Source organism: Cnephaeus nilssonii (genome assembly GCF_951640355.1).
Source record: "Cnephaeus nilssonii genome assembly, chromosome: 1".
Lineage (NCBI taxonomy): Eukaryota > Metazoa > Chordata > Mammalia > Chiroptera > Vespertilionidae > Cnephaeus > Cnephaeus nilssonii.
In genome coordinates, this window is record NC_137072.1 from 39,464,496 (window position 1) to 39,485,449 (window position 20,954).

At 55.4% G+C, this 20,954-nt stretch overlaps 1 protein-coding gene across 1 annotated transcript in view; it reads left to right on the forward strand.

The window, feature by feature from the left end:
• The window catches only part of ADARB2 (adenosine deaminase RNA specific B2 (inactive)), a gene marked incomplete at both ends in the record, with an annotated part of 417,934 nt that overhangs the window by 364,381 nt on the left and 32,599 nt on the right, over positions 1-20,954 (forward strand). Inside the window, 2 exons of the mRNA XM_079787310.1 lie at positions 5,712-5,880; positions 14,461-14,612. Coding sequence (XP_079643436.1) covers positions 5,712-5,880; positions 14,461-14,612 — 321 coding nt within the window. The remainder of the gene's footprint in view (positions 1-5,711; positions 5,881-14,460; positions 14,613-20,954) is intronic.

Consider the following 20,954-nt stretch of genomic DNA (forward strand, 5'->3'; position numbering starts at 1 on the left):
TGTCTTTTTACTGCCTTTAAGATATTTGTCTGCACAGAGTTTTTCTTTATATGCATTTGAATATAACAATTTTTACTGCTTTGGGACTTTGAATTATAATTAGAAAGGTCTTTCATCCACCAAATTTATAAAGAAATTATCCCATGTTTTCTTCTACTACAGTTACAACTTTTTTTTTCACCCACCCAAAGTCCATTACATTAAGGCCATGCTTGGAGTTGTACATTCTGTAGGTTTAGACAGATGAACAATGGTGAGTATCCACCACTGGAGTATCACACGGAGTGGCTTCCCTGCACTGAAGTCCTCTGTGCTCCCCTCTGCATCTCCTACCTCACCCCTGACAACCACTGATCTTTTCACTCTCCGGAGTTTTGCCTTCTCCAAAATGTCATAGAGTTGGAATCATACAGTATGTAGCCTTTTCAGATTGGCTTCCTTCACTTAGCAACATGCGTTTAAGGTTCCTCCGTGTCTTTTCGTGGCTTGATAGCTCATTTCTTTTTCATGCTGAACAATATTTTATTGACTGAATATATCACCGTTTATCCATTCACCCACTGAAGGACATCTTGGTTGCTTCCGAGTTTTGGCAATTATGAACAAACTGCTCTTACCCTCCGTGCATAGTTCTTCGTTTTTTGCATCTAAACCTTTGAGCCACTGGGATTTACCCTGGGACATGGTGTAAGGTGACGATGCAACTTTGTCAGGTGGCTCTTCAGTTATTAGACAACATTCACGGAAGAGCATCTCTGCCCCTCAGGTTGAGATGTAGTAACTTTATCCCACACTAGATTCCTGCAGGAGTGCACATGAATTTCTGGACTCGCTGCTTCCTACCACTTGACTTGTCACTGAGCCTTTATCACCTGCTTGATGTCTACTAGGGGCTTGTCTCCTAGCATCAGTCCTCTTCTTCAGAATTCCCTGGGTGACCCATTAGAATCAGCTTGTGTGTCTCAGAAACAAACAAAAAACCATACTCTGAAGCAGGCTGTCTTTGTCAGAAACAAAGCCCATGATGCTGCTCCTATTGGAGTCACCCTAACCTCGTTGTCACTTCAGAGAGGACCCAGGGTGTCAAGTCTTCCGGTCCAGGAATGTGGCCTGTCTTCTGTCTGTGTGAGTTTTGTTGGTATCTTTCCGTCAGGTTTTAATGTTTTATTCATTATGGCTCTTGCTCGTTTATTGTTAAACTTCTTCCTATTACCTTCTTTGCTACCGCTATAAGTGGAGTCGTTTCTCCTTTCTGGTTTCTCGCTAGTTGTTGGTGTGATATGAAAGCTATTGATTTCTGTATATTAACTTGCCCTGCCACCTCACCGACTCCCTTACTGTTTCCAGCAGTATTTCAACTGCATTCTCTGGAAGTTTCAACACGTACAATCACAGTGTGTTCAGTGAGCGTGTTACCAGCTCCTTTGCAATTATCGTACCTCGAATTTCTCTTGTTGTGTTGGCTAATAGCTTCAGGAGATGTTAAGTAATGGAGTTAGAGTGGGCATTCTGGTCATGTTCCTGAGTGCAGTAGAAAGCTGTCTAGTGTTTCCCATTAAGCATGATGCAGAGGGTATGTGTGTGTGTGTGTGCGTGAGCCATCCTACATAAAATATATGTCTCTGCCTATATATGTATGTGTGTGTGTGTGTGTGTGTGTGTGTGTGTATAATTTATATGTGTGTGTTACCTCTACATATGTGTGTTTATTTATATACCTCTTGTGTGGCAAAAGTAGGTTTACAGTTATGAGTCTGTGAAACACGTAGTTTATTCTTGTATTATTATTTACTAACTAGAGGCCCGGTGCACGAAATTCGTGCACGGAGGGGGGTTGTCCCTCAGCCCAGCCTGTACCCTCTCCAATCTGGGACCCCTCAAGGGATGTCCGACTGCCCGTTTAGGCCCGATCCCGGGCCTAAACGGGCAGTCAGACATCCCTCTCACAATCCAGGACTGCTGGCTCCCAACTGCTTGCCTGCCTGCCTTCCTGATTGCCCCTAACCGCTTCTGCCTGCCAGCCTGATCACCCCCTAACCACTCCGCTGCCAGCCTATTTGCCCCCAACTTCCCTCCTCTGCCGGCCTGGTCACTCCTAACTGCCCTCTCCTGCAGGGTTGATCACCTCCAACTGCCCTCCCTTGCAAGCCTGATCCTTCTCAACTGCCCTCCCTTGCAGACCGGGTGCCTCCCAACTGCCCTCTCCTGCTGGCCATCTTGTGGTGGCCATCTTGTGTCCACATGGGGGCAGGATCTTTGACCACATGGGGGCAGCTATATTGTGTGTTGCAGTGATGATCAATCTGCATAGTACTCTTTTATTAGATAGGATAGAGGCCTGGTACAGGGGTGTGGGCCAGCTGGTTTGCCCTGAAGGGTGTCCCTGATCAGGGTGGGGTTCCCTTGGGGCATGGGGCGGCCTGAGCGAGGGGCCTGTGGTGGTTTGCAGGCTGGCCATGCCCCCTGGCAACCGAAGCGGAGGCCCTGGTATCTGGAATTTATTTTCCTTCTACAATTGAAACTTTGTAGCCTGGAGCGGAGCCAAGCCTGGGGCTCAATCCGAGGCCGGCAGCCATTTCTGTTGGGGTTATAATTGAAACTTTGTAGCCTTAAGCGGGTGGGCCCGGCCAGGGTGTGCGGAAAGCTTTGCTTCCCCTGTTGCTGGGAGCAACCCTGGCCTGCTCTCTCAAGCTCCATTCTGCCGCCATTTCTGTTTGAATTTGTTTACCTTCTATAATTGAAACTTTGTAGCTTGAGTGGAGGCTTAGGCCTGTCAAGGGCAGGCAGAAAGCTTGGCTTCCTCTGTTACCTAGGAAACCTTGCTCTCTGTGGCTGTAGCCATCTTGGTTGGGTTAATTTGCATACTCGCTCTGATTGGATGGTGGGCGTGGCTGGTGGGCGTGGCTTATGGGCATGTCAGAGGTATGGTCAATTTGCATATTTGTCTATTATTAGGTAGGATTATTATATTACTTCCCATATGAACAGTTGTAAAATTACATTTGCCCCACCCTTTATATGTAGATGTTGGTGTGTATATATAAAAAATCACACTGGAAAACAATCATCTATTCTATTTATTGAGTTTTTATCAAAAGTAGTTGTTGGATTTTGTAAGGTGCTTTCTCACTGTCTGTGGTTATAATCATTTTTGCATTACACTTAAATTTTTTAATATAATCTATTTTTGCATTTCAGAATAAACCTAGCTGACAGTAGTTACAGCATTGCTTCTTTTTTCTCTGATGCTTGGTGGTCTATATTTTGTTTAAAATTTTAATATCCATAACTGAGGCCATCTGTAGTTTTCTTCCTTGTTCAGTCTCACTCTAAACAAGATAATATGGGCGTTTTATAATAAAACAATTGGAAAGTTTTCCTCATCTTCATATGCTCTGAAACACATCAGGTGGCCTTGAAATCATCTGCTACTTCAATGTTGGTAGAAATCTCCCACAAAACTAATGGCTTGGTGCTTTGGGGGTGGAGGGGAGCTCTGATCACTTGTTATACTTATTCTATACAAATCAATGTGTTTATATTTTCTGTGACCATTCCTCGTGTTGTCAGCATAAGAGTTTTACTCTCAATAGCCATTTTATGGGACGAGGAATAACCACTAACCTCTGTGTGCCGAGTCCTGCTTCTACACCAACTTGAGTTTCATTGGTTGTAGCTGAGTTGTAGCAACAGGCTGTATAGGTGCCACTCCCAGCTCCTCACTGACCCCGCCCCTCTCCCCAGTGGGTGGGAGCCGGCAGCACCTTCCCCCACAGCAGGGTGCCTCCGTGGTGCCCTGCACATTCCAGAGTTTTCTATCGGATCAGCTGAAACTAAACGCAAGTGACACCTCCTCTTTGCCTGGCTTCATCCCCATCCTAGCCTGTCTCCATGATTGTCTTCTAGGTTCCTCCTGAGGAAACCCTCTCAATAAATCACTGCCCAGGAATCGCTGACTCGGCCTCTGCTTTCAGGAAGCCTGTGTGGGCAGCCCCCCCTCCCCCCGCCCTTCTCTGGTTCTAGTGACAATCTGTGTGCAGCACTTACTGATATTTATCACACAATAACGTACCTGTAGACATGTCTGTCTCTGTGTCATTTCCCTAAGTTCATGACAAACCCTCTGAAGAACGGGACGGTGTCTTAGCCCCCTCAGTGTCTCCTGCTCCTCAGGATGGGCTGGCACCCAGGAGGCTGGTTAGCGGAGAGCGAATAAGCAAATAGCGCATTTCTTGGGCCACAAAATTGTCATGACTGTGGCAGCGCCTGGAGTGAAGCGGAGCGCGGACTAATGAGGGGTGAAGGGGAAGCCATTTCTGTTTCCAGCAGCTCCACTTTCCCCAGAACCCAAAGAGGAGAAGCGGACCAGCCCCAGGAGAGGCGGGGCCAGGTCTCCAATCCTTGTCTGTTGAGAAGTTATGCCGCAGGTGCACCAGACATCTGCATGCTGGAGAACCTCAGGAAATCGTTATAAATGTTCATTTCCATTACTCTGAATACTTGCCTGAATGAAGCTGGGATCTGTAAAATGAGTTCTCTGTCAAAATGGCTGCTCACTGGCTAGTCCTCCACAGTGCCACTTGGTAAGCATTTCAGTTAGAATGTGGCTCCCTCTGGAGTGAGGTACCATGGACAAATGTCTTTCCAGTCCACCCAGGGAGCCACTGCCATAGGGCCGGGCCCTGTGGAAAGGGGAGCAGCTGCGTTTTGAGCTCCTTCTAAGTGTGTTGGCTGGTCCTTGGGGAAGATTCCACGAGGGGGTGGTTGTATTCTGTTTCCACTTCTCTTAAAGCAGCGTAGCTTGTGGCTGCTGCTTTGTGACCGAAACGTAGGGAGGCAAACTTTTTCCCAAAAGTCCAGTTGCTTCCTGAGGTCTCCATGCAGCCAGACCTCAGCAGAGAGGGGGCAGCAGTGACCAGCCCAGCCCGCACCTGGGCGGTTTGCAGGGCCTCAGAAACGGAGACCAAGGAAGGAGGGACCTGGACAGACAGGAAGCGACACTGTGCAGCTCTGGTCCATCTGCCCGGCGGTCTCACCGCACACGTGGTGGGCCAGCCCCTGACACACCAAGAGAGCGACTTCGGCTCAGTCCACCCTCTTCTCCCGTCCTGCCTCCTCCCACCTGCAGTGCTCATGGGCCCTCTCTCCGCTCCGCCCCGTCTCTACAGAAAGAGCCAGGCTGTGTGGAGTGGGAATGGCCGGGAGCTTGTAGGCTTTCAAACTTTCAGCTGAGCAACATGCACGTATAAGGAACTTATTAGCTGCCCAGCTCTGTCAAGCGTTTGAAGAAGTAAATTTCATTAGACACAGAAGGTTCACTCCAGCATGTGCTTGGTCTGCAGGACTCATGGAGTAGGGCCCAGCAGGACGCAGACGTCTGTTAAAAGGTGCAACTGGCTAAGGGTGGCCTGACCCCATTCTCTTGACACCAGGTGGCAGCACCAGAAAATAGAATCTGTTGCTCACTCCAGTTGCCCCAGGCAATCCATCTAATTACACGGACTTGCCCTGGCCGGTTTGGTGCTCCTGGCCTGCGCTGTCTGCGGTCTAGTACAGTGAACGTGGAGGCTCGCCGCTTAGAGATCTCAAAGCCGAGGGCGGCGGGCCCCTGGGTGGGCTGAGGTGGCAGGGGGAGGAGGGCAGGGGAAGCAGAGTCACCCCGTGGAGCAGGCAGCCGTCCGTGTTCTGACTGATGCCTTCTCTGCCTCCAGGCCTGGATGTCCGGCAAGCTCAGGTTGTCGTCCTGTCCTCAGGGACCAAGTGCATCAGCGGCGAGTACATCAGTGACCAGGGCCTGGTGGTCAACGACTGCCACGCGGAGACTGTGGCCCGGAGGGCGCTGCTCCACTTCCTGTACGCGCAGCTGGAGCTGCACCTCAGGTGAGCGCCGGTCCCAGGGGCGTGTGCGCTGGGGGTGAGCTCGGGCTGGTGGCCAAGGCCAGCTCCGGTGTTAGTCCCTGTACCCAGGCATGGTGGATGGCTGTCCCCACTGCACACGTTTTACCCGATGGGTGGCGTCCTTCAAGCACCAGCAATGTTGCCGTACAGGATGGTCAAACGTTGAAATTGCAGACACCTCCCCCGGGATTCTCAGGCCTCCTTCCAGGAAACCCCTGCTTGCCCGCGAGTGACCGTGACTGTAGCAGACAATCTGCAAGGTGCACATCCCCCCACACATATGCCTTGTCACTGATGACATTTTCTATTAAAACGTTCCGGGTGTCTTAGCTCAGGCTGCACCACAGCTTGGGGCCTTAGTCACTGATGCTCAGAAGGAGGCTGGTCGTCCAGGGTCAAGATGCCAGCAGCCCCGTGTCTGCTGTCTATAAACCCTCTTCCTGGCTTATAGACAGTGTCTTCTCACTGAGTCGCACATGGAGGGGTAAGGAAGCTCTCTGGGTCTCCTTTATAAGGGCACTGATCCCATTATGGCTAAGGCCTCACCTTCATGACCTAATCGCCTCCCAGAGGCCCACCTCCTAGTGTCAGCAAAGGAGTTTGGGGGACACACACGTTCAGTGCATGGCAGAAGGTCTCTAGACGACAGCACAGCATACTACTGTCAAAGCACAGGCAGCTGGTGCAATGCTCTCTTCATGGGAGCGGAGTGCGTGCAGGGTCAAGGGCACTGTTCAGAAAGTGGGTGAGGGCCACGGCCACCCCATTGCTCCCCATGCTGCCGACTGTCATTCGGGTGACTCACCCTCTGAACTCCACACACAAGGAGACGGTGGGAACTGCGGGCTGTCAGGAGGGGTGCAGAGGCAGCCCCCAGGGGGCAGCCCCAGTGGGCTTAAGGGAAGGCAATACTCTTCCCACCGCCAGCTCCCAGTTGCTCATCTCAGAACTGGCCTTGCATTTTACAAAGAAAGAAAACCTCACAGAAAAGCCGTCTCTGGGAGATGGCGCTGTCTGTCCTGGAAGCAGAGTGGTGGCGAGGGAGCTGAGGGAGGGCACTGTGCTTGTTACCCAGAGCAACGCCCCGCTCCCTGGCCCACTGCGTCCCAGACGTGCCCGTGACGGACACCCCAGCTCCATTTTGACCAAGTTGTGCCCGCTTCAGAGGGGGGCACTTTCAGTACGTCCAGGGCTTTCACCCGCAACCTGCAGCACAGCTAGGGTTTGCACCTCCCTCTGCCGTGTCTGTCTCCTATTCTGACAATTTCTCAGCCAAGGACACTTCTTCAGAGAGAGGATTTCTTCTGCAAGACTAGCTGCTTCCCCTCCAACGCCGGGCTGCGAGACAACCTGCCCTTCAGCTTCCCTTCCCCAGGTCTCATCCCATCCCAGGCCACGGGGCCCAAACGCCACCAGACAAGCCCAGGCCAACTTCCCATGTCCCCGCCAGCAGCTCTGAGTGCACCTGAAACATCGGCCAGGTTCAACTCCAGCCCTCTCCTGCACCCCACAGCCCCAGAGTGCCCCCCACCTCCCAGACCTTGTGTCCGGGCGCCACGACGGAAGTGGCCGGTGGTGGGCCTTAGATGCTGTCTCCTGCCTGCTGCTCCCCTGAGCGTGGCTTCAGGGGGCTGTTCTAAAAGCAGGTTCTGTCCAGACCCTGAGGAGGGTGCTCCCAAGTTGGGATGTCCCGTGTACTGGGCAGCCCGCTGGGGCCGCCAAGATGCCCTGCACTAGCATCTCCACAAAACAGAGGAGGAGAACTGCAGGTGCACATGAGCCTGTACCCAGCTGTTTGGTCACCGGGACTTCATGGCTGTGTCTTTGTCAGAAATGCTTCTTCCTGCCTCTCCAGCTGTTCTGCATCCTTTGAGACGGCATTTCTCCAAGCCACGGATTCGGGGCGCCAGGGGACAGGTGTGCAGCAGCCGCACAGGGGCAGGAAGGGCCAGAGGCACGCCGGGCTGGCCCAGGGAAGCGATGCCTGACCCTGGGCGGTGAGCTGCAGCCCTACCGTGGAAGTGGCAAGAGTTGAATGTGGGGGACAGAGCTGCAAATCTCTCCAAACGTGGGGAAGGGCTTCTCCTAAATCTCCAAGAGCTCCAGCAGGAATATTCCCAAATATTCCTAACTTTTCTGTGTCATCAAAGGCGCAGGGCCCACACGGACCTTGGGTGGGCTGCGTGCTGGCACCGAGCCACTGGCTGGCAGGGGTTCAGCCCCACCCCACCCATGGGGGGAGGGTTAAGCAAAGGTTGAAGAAAGCCAACGGAAGGCAGCGAGTCACAAACAGCCACCCAGCAGGCCAGGGGTGGTGTTCTGAGAGAGTGAGGGGGCCCTGGCCATGGAAGGAGCAGAGGCAAGGAAGCACAAGGCTGGTGGGGAGCCTCCAGGGCTTCCTGGGGAGAGAATGTCTGTTCTGCTGCCTGTGTGAGCTCAGATCCCGCAGAACAGAATCCATCACCAATGGGGCAGGACGTGTGAAAGCAGCCAGAACGGCAGGAGCAGGGGTGCTGCTGACAGTGGGCAGGAGCAGGGAGGCTGTGCCCGTGACAGCGGGGCAGGAAGCAGGGAGGCTGTGCCCGTGACAGTGGGCAGGAAGCAGAGATGCTGTGCCGGTGACAGTGGGCAGGAAGCAGGGAGGCTGTGCCCGTGACAGTGGGCAGGAAGCAGGGAGGCTGTGCCGCTGACAGTGGGCAGGAAGCGGGGAGGCTGTGCCGCTGACAGTGGGCAGGAAGCGGGGAGGCTGTGCCCGTGACAGTGGGCAGGACGCGGGGAGGCTGTGCCGGTGACAGTGGGCAGGAAGCGGGGAGGCTGTGCCCGTGACAGTGGGCAGGACGCGGGGAGGCTGTGCCCGTGACAGTGGGCAGGAAGCGGGGAGGCTGTGCCCGTGACAGTTGGCAGGAAGCGGGGAGGCTGTGCTGGTGACAGTGGGCAGGAAGCGGGGAGGCTGTGCTGGTGACAGTGGGCAGGAAGCAGGGAGGCTGTGCTGGTGACAGTGGGCAGGAAGCAGGGAGGCTGTGCTGGTGACAGTGGGCAGAGAGCGGGGAGGCTGTGCCCGTGACAGTGGGCAGGAAGCAGGGAGGCTGTGCCGGTGACAGTGGGCAGGAAGCGGGGAGGCTGTGCCCGTGACAGTTGGCAGGAAGCGGGGAGGCTGTGCTGGTGACAGTGGGCAGGAAGCGGGGAGGCTGTGCTGGTGACAGTGGGCAGGAAGCAGGGAGGCTGTGCTGGTGACAGTGGGCAGAGAGCGGGGAGGCTGTGCCCGTGACAGTGGGCAGGAAGCAGGGAGGCTGTGCCGGTGAGAGTGGGCAGGAAGCGGGGAGGCTGTGCCGGTGACAGTGGGCAGGAAGGAGGCTGTGCCCGTGACAGTGGGCAGGAAGCAGGGATGCTGTGCCGGTGAGAATGGGCAGGAAGGAAGGAGGCTGTGCCCGGTGACAGTGGGCAGGAAAGAGGCTGTGCCGGTGACAGTGGGCAGGAAGCGGGGAGGCTGTGCCGGTGACAGTGGGCAGGAAGCGGGGAGGCTGTGCCGGTGACAGTGGGCAGGAAGCGGGGAGGCTGTGCCGGTGACAGTGGGCAGGAAGCGGGGAGGCTGTGCCCGTGACAGTGGGCAGGAAAGAGGCTGTGCCCGTGACAGTGGGCAGGAAGCGGGGAGGCTGTGCCGGTGACAGTGGGCAGGAAGCGGGGAGGCTGTGCCGGTGACAGTGGGCAGGAAGCGGGGAGGCTGTGCCGGTGACAGTGGGCAGGAAGCGGGGAGGCTGTGCCGGTGACAGTGGGCAGGAAGCGGGGAGGCTGTGCCGGTGACAGTGGGCAGGAAGCGGGGAGGCTGTGCCGGTGACAGTGGGCAGGAAGCGGGGAGGCTGTGCCGGTGACAGTGGGCAGGAAGCGGGGAGGCTGTGCCGGTGACAGTGGGCAGGAAGCAGGGAGGCTGTGCTGGTGACAGTGGGCAGGAAGCAGGGAGGCTGTGCTGGTGACAGTGGGCAGAGAGCGGGGAGGCTGTGCCCGTGACAGTGGGCAGGAAGCAGGGAGGCTGTGCCGGTGACAGTGGGCAGGAAGCGGGGAGGCTGTGCCCGTGACAGTTGGCAGGAAGCGGGGAGGCTGTGCTGGTGACAGTGGGCAGGAAGCGGGGAGGCTGTGCTGGTGACAGTGGGCAGGAAGCAGGGAGGCTGTGCTGGTGACAGTGGGCAGAGAGCGGGGAGGCTGTGCTGGTGACAGTGGGCAGGAAGCAGGGAGGCTGTGCCGGTGAGAGTGGGCAGGAAGCGGGGAGGCTGTGCCGGTGACAGTGGGCAGGAAGGAGGCTGTGCCCGTGACAGTGGGCAGGAAGCAGGGATGCTGTGCCGGTGAGAATGGGCAGGAAGGAAGGAGGCTGTGCCCGGTGACAGTGGGCAGGAAAGAGGCTGTGCCGGTGACAGTGGGCAGGAAGCGGGGAGGCTGTGCCGGTGACAGTGGGCAGGAAGCGGGGAGGCTGTGCCGGTGACAGTGGGCAGGAAGCGGGGAGGCTGTGCCGGTGACAGTGGGCAGGAAGCGGGGAGGCTGTGCCCGTGACAGTGGGCAGGAAAGAGGCTGTGCCCGTGACAGTGGGCAGGAAGCGGGGAGGCTGTGCCCGTGACAGTTGGCAGGAAGCGGGGAGGCTGTGCTGGTGACAGTGGGCAGGAAGCGGGGAGGCTGTGCTGGTGACAGTGGGCAGGAAGCAGGGAGGCTGTGCTGGTGACAGTGGGCAGAGAGCGGGAAGGCTGTGCCCGTGACAGTGGGCAGGAAGCAGGGAGGCTGTGCCGGTGAGAGTGGGCAGGAAGCGGGGAGGCTGTGCCGGTGACAGTGGGCAGGAAGGAGGCTGTGCCCGTGACAGTGGGCAGGAAGCAGGGATGCTGTGCCGGTGAGAATGGGCAGGAAGGAAGGAGGCTGTGCCCGGTGACAGTGGGCAGGAAAGAGGCTGTGCCGGTGACAGTGGGCAGGAAGCGGGGAGGCTGTGCCGGTGACAGTGGGCAGGAAGCGGGGAGGCTGTGCCGGTGACAGTGGGCAGGAAGCGGGGAGGCTGTGCCGGTGACAGTGGGCAGGAAGCGGGGAGGCTGTGCCCGTGACAGTGGGCAGGAAAGAGGCTGTGCCCGTGACAGTGGGCAGGAAGCGGGGAGGCTGTGCCGGTGACAGTGGGCAGGAAGCGGGGAGGCTGTGCCGGTGACAGTGGGCAGGAAGCGGGGAGGCTGTGCCGGTGACAGTGGGCAGGAAGCGGGGAGGCTGTGCCGGTGACAGTGGGCAGGAAGCGGGGAGGCTGTGCCGGTGACAGTGGGCAGGAAGCGGGGAGGCTGTGCCGGTGACAGTGGGCAGGAAGCGGGGAGGCTGTGCCGGTGACAGTGGGCAGGAAGCGGGGAGGCTGTGCCGGTGACAGTGGGCAGGAAGCAGGGAGGCTGTGCTGGTGACAGTGGGCAGGAAGCAGGGAGGCTGTGCTGGTGACAGTGGGCAGAGAGCGGGGAGGCTGTGCCCGTGACAGTGGGCAGGAAGCAGGGAGGCTGTGCCGGTGACAGTGGGCAGGAAGCGGGGAGGCTGTGCCCGTGACAGTTGGCAGGAAGCGGGGAGGCTGTGCTGGTGACAGTGGGCAGGAAGCGGGGAGGCTGTGCTGGTGACAGTGGGCAGGAAGCAGGGAGGCTGTGCTGGTGACAGTGGGCAGAGAGCGGGGAGGCTGTGCTGGTGACAGTGGGCAGGAAGCAGGGAGGCTGTGCCGGTGAGAGTGGGCAGGAAGCGGGGAGGCTGTGCCGGTGACAGTGGGCAGGAAGGAGGCTGTGCCCGTGACAGTGGGCAGGAAGCAGGGATGCTGTGCCGGTGAGAATGGGCAGGAAGGAAGGAGGCTGTGCCCGGTGACAGTGGGCAGGAAAGAGGCTGTGCCGGTGACAGTGGGCAGGAAGCGGGGAGGCTGTGCCGGTGACAGTGGGCAGGAAGCGGGGAGGCTGTGCCGGTGACAGTGGGCAGGAAGCGGGGAGGCTGTGCCCGTGACAGTGGGCAGAAAGCGGGGAGGCTGTGCCCGTGACAGTGGGCAGGAAAGAGGCTGTGCCCGTGACAGTGGGCAGGAAGCGGGGAGGCTGTGCCGGTGACAGTGGGCAGGAAGCGGGGAGGCTGTGCCGGTGACAGTGGGCAGGAAGCGGGGAGGCTGTGCCGGTGACAGTGGGCAGGAAGCGGGGAGGCTGTGCCGGTGACAGTGGGCAGGAAGCGGGGAGGCTGTGCCGGTGACAGTGGGCAGGAAGCGGGGAGGCTGTGCCGGTGACAGTGGGCAGGAAGCGGGGAGGCTGTGCCGGTGACAGTGGGCAGGAAGCGGGGAGGCTGTGCCGGTGACAGTGGGCAGGAAGCGGGGAGGCTGTGCCGGTGACAGTGGGCAGGAAGCGGGGAGGCTGTGCCGGTGACAGTGGGCAGGAAGCGGGGAGGCTGTGCTGCTGACAGTGGGCAGGAAGCAGGGAGGCTGTGCCGGTGAGAGTGGGCAGGAAGCGGGGAGGCTGTGCCCGTGACAGTGGGCAGGAAGCGGGGAGGCTGTGCTGGTGACAGTGGGCAGGAAGCGGGGAGGCTGTGCCGGTGACAGTGGGCAGGAAGCGGGGAGGCTGTGCTGGTGACAGTGGGCAGGAAGCGGGGAGGCTGTGCCCGTGACAGTGGGCAGGAAGCAGGGAGGCTGTGCCGGTGAGAGTGGGCAGGAAGCGGGGAGGCTGTGCCGGTGACAGTGGGCAGGAAGGAGGCTGTGCCCGGGACAGTGGGCAGGAAGGAGGCTGTGCCGGTGACAGTGGGCAGAAAGCGGGGAGGCTGTGCCGGTGACAGTGGGCAGGAAGCAGGGAGGCTGTGCTGGTGACAGTGGGCAGACAGCGGGGAGGCTGTGCCGGTGACAGTGGGCAGGAAGCAGGGAGGCTGTGCCGGTGACAGTGGGCAGGAAGGAGGCTGTGCCGGTGACAGTGGGCAGGAAGGAGGCTGTGCCGGTGACAGTGGGCAGGAAGCAGGGAGGCTGTGCCGGTGACAGTGGGCAGGAAGGAGGCTGTGCCGGTGACAGTGGGCAGGAAGCGGGGAGGCTGTGCCGGTGACAGTGGGCAGGAAGCAGGGAGGCTGTGCCGGTGACAGTGGGCAGGAAGCAGGGAGGCTGTGCCGGTGACAGTGGGCAGGAAGCAGGGAGGCTGTGCCGCTGACAGTGGGCAGGAAGCGGGGAGGCTGTGCCCGTGACAGTGGGCAGGAAGCAGGGAGGCTGTGCCGCTGACAGTGGGCAGGAAGCAGGGAGGCTGTGCCCGTGACAGTGGGCAGGAAGCAGGGAGGCTGTGCCGGTGACAGTGGGCAGGAAGCAGGGAGCCTATACCAGTGAGAGTGCGGTCTGAGGGGGGAGCAGCCAGGCCAGCTCAGCACCCAGTGTGGCCTCAGCACCTCGGGGAGCCAGGGGTGTGATGACTGCGGGAGACATCCAGGGCAGAGGGCGTGCCCTCAAAGGCTGCAGGCCCTTGGTGCCGGAGCACCCCCTGGCCGTGGCTAGACGCAGAGCAAGCGGGTCCGTGCACTGGGTTCCTCACTGGCTGGCAGCCGAGCTCTGCCTCCTTCAAAGTTCCCTTCTCCTGTGAATACAGAAACGTGGTGCCCATGGAGAGCATGCAAAACCCACCATGCCCGCAACACAGTGAATCCACAGGCTCACACACATACCTACCAGAGGCGGGCTGACAGTGAATCCGCAGGCTCACACACATACCCCAGAGCCGGGCTGACAGTGAATCCGCAGGCTCACACACATACCCCAGAGCCGGGCTGACAGTGAATCCGCAGGCTCACACGCATACCCACCAGAGTCGGGCTGACAGTGAATCCGCAGGCTCACACGCATACCCACCAGGGCCGGGCTGACAGTGAATCCGCAGGCTCACACGCATACCCACCAGGGCCGGGCTGACAGTGAATCCGCAGGCTCACACACATACCCACCAGGGCCAGGCTGACAGTGAATCCGCAGGCTCACACGCATACCCCAGAGCCGGGCTGACAGTGAATCTGCAGGCTCACACGCATACCCCAGAGCCGGGCTGACAGTGAATCCGCAGGCTCACACGCATACCCACCAGAGCCGGGCTGACAGTGAATCCGCAGGCTCACACGCATACCCACCAGAGCCGGGCTGACAGTGAATCCGCAGGCTCACACGCATACCCACCAGAGCCGGGCTGACAGTGAATCCGCAGGCTCACACACATACCCACCAGAGCCGGGCTGACAGTGAATCCGCAGGCTCACACGCATACCCCAGAGCCGGGCTGACAGTGAATCCGCAGGCTCACACACATACCCACCAGGGCCGGGCTGACAGTGAATCCGCAGGCTCACACGCATACCCACCAGAGCCGGGCATGGGGAAAGATCAGCCCGGATGTGAATGTTGGGGGAGGCAGACAGGATGGGTTTCCGCTGTGTGTGCCTTCACATGGTTTCCCCTACTCTGGAAGTTTCCATGCAAGGGTGAAGAGGAAAAAAAGGGGGAATAACAACAAAATGGGACAAAAGCACCCCCAATCAGGACATGTCCATCTGGCCCACAGTCGTGACTCGGCCTCTTTCTGCCCCCAGCAAGCGGCGAGAGGACTGGGAGCGCTCCATATTCGTGCGGCTGAAGGACGGCGGCTACCGGCTGAGGGACAACACCCTGTTCCACCTGTACGTGAGCACGTCCCCCTGCGGAGACGCGCGCCTCCACTCGCCCTACGAAATCACCAAGGACCGTAAGCGACAGCGTTTTTACCTTCTTCACCAGCCCATGCTCTCCTGGGTCGGGGACTCGGCCCCAGGCTATCTGTGCCCAGACCCCGCGTGTGTGGTGTGGCCGGGCCCTGAGACGCTGGACACAGGTGGTGTCTGCCGTCCTGTGTAGCCATCCCTCTCAAAGATCAGTCTGAGAGCCCCGGTCACGGGAGAGGAGTGATGTCAAATCCAAAGTTAGCTCTTTCATTGCATGGGTCCCCACTCCATCTCAATCGGTCAGAAACTCCCTGTCCCAACTGGAGGACAGGATGAAAGAGGACAGGGACTGGGATTTCACGGAGTGGCAGCACACTCAAGCTGCTTTGTTTGCCTTCTTTGCATCTTTGGGAGAATAAAACTCAGTTTTTTAGCAAAGCTTGATGCCAGGCAGCAAAGACACCTCCCCAGGGTAGCGGGCATCACCCACAGAGTTCGTGCTGACCCCCTCACAAGACCTGCCCTCTGGGGGCTTCTCAGAGCAGATGCCCACAGGCCCACTCACCCCCACCACCACGGAGGGCGCCGTGTTCCAGAGCGGAGGACATAGCGGGGTCTGAGGGTCAGTGTCTCCATGTGTAATAAAAAGTGTGCAGCTAAGAAAGTCTATGACTGATAGTATGTGTGTACATATTGTGCACACACACCACACACATGCACATGCATGCACTCCCTCCCAGAAACTGCATGAGGCAACTCTTCTGACATAAGCCATCCATTAAATGTATGTGCGCGATGAGGGATCCGCTCCTAATGAATGGTGGAGGCTGAGGGGCAACACTCTGTTCCACCTGTAGGTGAATGGACCTTCATGACCTCATCTGAACCAAATTACCTCCCCAAGACCCCTCCTCCTAATACCATCTCACTAGGGGGTTAGGGCTTCAACATGAGAACTGGATGAGCACAAACATTGGGTCCATACAACACCCCCATGGAAAGTAAGTGGAAGAGCCAAGTCTAATGAGAAGCAAGAGAGAGGAATCCACTAAGTCTCCGGGACCTTTCCAGGTGCTGCCCCGGCGTGCGAGGTTGGCGTGGGCCTGGGCCCCGCGGTGGACGCGGCCCTGCCTCTGAGGAAAGGGTTCTGCCGGCCACAGCCCGCTGGAGTCACACCGGGGTTCCTTCACTCCCACGCCAGCTCAGAAAGAGAAAGAGGAAAAAATAACACAAAGTCGTTCATTTTTCTTGAGAGGTTCATCAGACCAGGTCTGCAGGACCCCAGCCCCCCCCCCCCCCGCCCCTGCCACACACACACACACACACACACACACACACACACACACACAACACTGTGAAATGTGGTCCATTTCGCTACTGGAATTATCTTTCCATTTTCATTTGAAACGTTTGGCATCATGAAGACCCAGACAAGGGCTCTCAGGGTCTGGGGGGAGGCCCTGCAGACATGTGGGACGGGCCCTATCATCCAGCCTCCTCCCAGCAGGAGCTCCTGTCCTGCTGAGCCCGCTGGTCCCCGCAGAGGGGCAGTTCTAGCTCATTGGGCTCCCGCCTCTGCACTTCAGGCACCTGCTGCGGCCTCCCCAGCCCTTGACTCCAACTTGCAAAGCCGGGGGTTTAGAAAAACAAAACAGATATGTCTCGGATGCACCCTGGGGTTTGCTTCCAGACACAGGCGTCTTTTATTTCATGGTGCTTTTTAGAAGTGGCAGGTGCTGCTGAGGGGTGGGGAATAAAGCATTTCCTCACATTTTGCCTGCAGATATGCCAGGCAAAAGTGAGGTGCAGCACCCGAGTTATTGAGGCTGGCGTTTCTCCCAGTGCATCCTACTGGGGACACTGAGGAGGGGCCCCTGGCCAGCTTGTCCTACAGACCATCTGCCAAGATTCCTGCCACCGTCATCATCCCCATCATCATGATCACCATCCTCAGCTTCACCATCATCATCACCACCATCACCTTCCCTCACCCGTTCAGTAAGGGCAGGGAACCCATATTCCTGCTTGGAAGGGCAGGACCTCCCGGGAAGTTTCTAAACATGCAGGTTCCTGCCACCTGCGCTTTCCCCAAGATTCTGGTACATTTGGTGTGGTGGGGCCCCAGGGTCTGTACTTTCAACATTCCCCCGGTGCTTCTGGGGATAAGGATCACCCATGTGTTGAGCCACCAGATTGGAAATCCCTAACCTGCCCCCGGCCCCGATTGGGCATGTATCTCCTGCTGGTGTCCTGGGAAGGTCTGCATGCTCAGCGCGTCTGCTGGGGTCTCTGCGAAGGCCAGGCAGATGTGGCGGCAGCAAAGCTTTTACCGGTGGGACCAGAGCAGCTCCAGCCACAGGCTCTGCCTGGGTAGGTCTTGATCTGACCCTCTCAGAGTGACTAGCGGGAGGAGGCCAGACCCCACGAGGGTGATTCTGCTTCCTGAGCGGCTCTGGGAGGCCTGAGCTGGACCCAAGGCAGTGCTGACGAGACCCTGAGCTGACCAGGGTGTTGCTGGGCACTTCCCTGTGGCTGAGCTATTGTAGGACAACTACTGTCCTCCCTCTAGCTCACCAATATTTTTAATTCAAAGTTCTCTCCCTTGGCATGTTCTTTTTTTTTCTTTTTTTTTAAATAAATCTTTATTGTTCAGATTATTACAATTGTTTCTCTTTTTCCCCCCATAGCTCCCCTCCACCCGGTTCCCACCCCACCCTCTGCCCTTACCCCCCCCCCTCCACTGTCCTCATCTATAGGTGTACAATTTTTGTCCAGTCTCTTCCCGCACCCATCACACCCCTTTCCCCCGAGAATTGTCAGTCCACTCCCTTTCTATGCCCCTGATTCTATTATATTCACCAGTTTATTCTGTTCATCAGATTTTTTATTCACTTGATTTTTAGATTCACTTGTTGATAGATATGTATTTGTTGTTCATAATTTTTATCTTTACCTTTTTCTTCTTCTTCCTCTTCTTAAAGAATACCTTTCAGCATTTCATATAATACTGGTTCGTCGGTGATGAACTCCTTTAGCTTTTTCTTATCTGTGAAGCTTTTTATCTGCCCTTCAATTCTGAATGATAGCTTTGCTGGGTAGAGTAATCTTGGTTGTAGGTTCTTGCTATTCATCCACACACTCTCCTTTCATCCCCTCACTCACTCACTTTGAATATTTCTTGCCACTCCCGTCTGGCCTGCATAGTTTCTGCTGACAATTGTATGGGTGTTCCCTTGTAGGTAACTAGCTCTTTTTCTCTTGCTGTTTTTAATATTCTCTCTTTGTCTTTTGCTCTTGGCATTTTAATTATGATGTGTCTTGGTGTGGTCCTCTTTGGATTCCTTTTGTTTGGGGTTCTCTGCATTTCCTGGACTTGTAAATCTATTTCTTTCACCAGGTGGGGGAAGTTTTCTGTCATTATTTCTTCAAATAGGTTTTCAGTATCTTGCTCTCTCTCTTCTTCTGGGACCCCCATAATTCTGATGTTGGTACGCTTGAAGCTGTCCCAGAGGCTCCTTACACTATCTTTGTATTTTTGGATTCTTTTTTTTTTTTTTTTTTTTTTTTTTTTGCTTTTCCAGTTGGGTGTTTTTTGCTTCTTTGTATTTCAAATCTTTGACTTGATTCTTGCGATCCTCTAGTCTGCTGTTGGATCTCTGTATATTATTCTTTATTTCAGTCAGTGTATGCTTAATTTCTAGTTGGTCCTTTTTCATATCTTCGAGGGTCTCACTAAATTTATCGGCCTTTTCTAGAAAATTCTTGAAAAACCTTATAACCGTGGTTTTGAACTCTATATCCAGTCATTTGCTTTCCTCCATTTCTTTCATTTGTGACCTGTTTCTTTGTCTCCACATTTTGGCTGCTTCCCTGAGTTGATAGAGTGGCTTTGTTTGCTAGGTGTCCTATAGGGCCCAGTGGCTCAGCCTCCCCAGTTACCTGAGGTGGACACTCTTGGTGCACCCCTTTGTGGGCTGTGTGCACAGTCTTGTTGTAGTTAAGCCTTGATTGTTGTTGGTATCACTGGGAGGAATTGACCTCCAGGCCAATTGGCTGTGAGGATCAGCTGTGTCTACTATGGGAGAACTTCTGTGCTGGAGACACCCTTATGAAGCAAGACTTGCTTCAGTGGGGCTTTGGTGCTCACTGAGTCTGCCCCTTGAGTGTGTCCCTTATGGGTCTGAGGAGTTGTAATCTGGATGGTCCCACTCTGACCCCTGGGTACACTGGTTCTTGGATCTCCAAGGAGGTGCTAATTTAGCCTCTGCCTGAGGCCACCCAGCAGGAGCTATGGAGAGATCTGCAGATTCCTCTTCTTTGTTTGGGTTTTGGAGGTGCCCAGATGAGGCCCAGCTGTGAAGCAATGCAAGCTGCTGTGGGGCCTTGGGCCTTCTTTTGGATGTTCTGGGTCTCACTGACTCAGCTGCAGTTTGTTAGGTAAGTTTAGATTTCAAAGGACCAGGCCATTCATATGCAAAAGCCTCTGCACACAGCTTGGCTGGGGCGGGGTCTCAGGGCGGAGCAAACAGCAATGGCTTCCTGTCAGCCCTGCCCTAAGAGGTCCCGGGTCTCAGTGTCCCTTGGTAATCACTGCAAGCACCTCTGAGAGAAAGCCACCCTCGAGTTCCACCCAATGCCAGACAGTCCAGTTTCTCCCCGTATGAGTCTGGGTCCCCAGAGGCTCACCTGGAACTGGAGTTCAGATCAGTTAGGAGCTTTTGTCTCCCTCCGACTTGAAAAAGCCAGCCGTGTACTCAGTTGCCAGCCCTCTCCGCGCGTGCGCACCTCAGTACCTTTGCACTTTACTTCCGCAGCTCCTCTGAGTCTCAGTGTGCTTTTCTCTTTCCTTCTAGTTGTAAAATTTCCACTCAGCCAGCTTTCCTGTGGTTCTGGATGATGTCTGTTTTGTCTTTTAATTGTAGTTTTGAAGTTGTTGTGCAAGGCAGCAGTTCAGGTGTTTACCTATGCCGCCATCTTGATTTCTCCTCCGGCATGTTCTTAAATAGCCTGATAAATTCCATTCTGACTGCATGTTCCCAAGAATTTAATAGCTTAGTGCAATTCTCCAACCTGTTTCACACAAGATGCCACAAGAAAGAGCACAGTTGTGTCATATCTTACACTCGTGTGCTAAGTGCCTCCTATGTCCTATTCCATGTATTGTACATTAGGGCAGTACAAGAGACAAGCCCAAATCCCATAGGAAGTCAGGGAACCTAAGATGTACTTCCTGAAGTCTCTGTCTTCAGGTTTGCCTGCTGAGTTACAGAAACACGCCCTATGTGTCTGTGCATCGTAGGATTAATGAATGTAAATGGCCTCATTATTCACTATCCTCACACACTGTCTTCATCAAGTAAGACAAAGGACACCCATGTGATCACATGACAAATACTGTGACATTATTAAAATAAATTCTAGATTGCTTCACGGGTATACTTTCTAGGTTATGCCTTTTGAAGATGACTTAAAACTTAAAAGTTTATTTGGTGTTTAAAAGCTTGTTTTCTTTCTTTCCTATACCTGTTTTCCCATGTCCAGCTCTCTTTCTCTCCCCTATTGCCTCACAGCAACCAGGTGTCACTTTTTAACTAGACCTTGGCTCCTAGGTGGACTTCTTAAACTGCACTTTGTCTCCCCCTCTCATTGATTCTCTCCTAAAAATAACATATTCACCTAATAGTTTCCTAAAGCATATTACCACCCTCACCCTGTCATGACATCAGTCTCCAAAGGTAAGGGTTTAGATTAATAAATACCATAATGAAGAGTCTGGTGACTTGGACAATTAGAATTAGACTAGAATGTACTCATGGATTTGGGAGTGTATATGTGTGCACAGCAGGCAGGATTTTCATGTTTCACATCTCTGCTGTAGGGTGCACCGCAAACTCACTACAGGTTGTTGAAGTTCCATTCCCTGCAGTTTCTGGTTCACTTGGCATTTTGTTCTGCTTGAAGTAGCATCTCAACTCTCTCCTGCCTCTCACCATTAGGCACAAGAGAGCCAGAGGAAAGGGCTCTGTAAGATCATCAACACTCAGAGCCCAGGGACTGATCATGCTCATCGGGAAGCTGGTAGAGAAGGCAGCCTGAGAGTTAACACCTTCAAAATAAACACTTCTCAGGAGCCTCTCCTGCACCTGACTCTTGAGGAAACATTAATGTGCCCAAAAACATTGGGTTAGCTCCTGAAACCAGCTGTTAAGTCAAGCCAGGCCTCCCTGTTGCTATAGCATTATTGACTGTAGGGTCTATTTCATGGGAAGTTAGTTGTGCCGAAGAAGGAATAAAATTTGAGAAAACCCTACAATATAATAGGCGCTTTCAAGATATGGAATATGGCACAGTAGTGGAAGCATTAAAAGAATGTTATGAATACTATA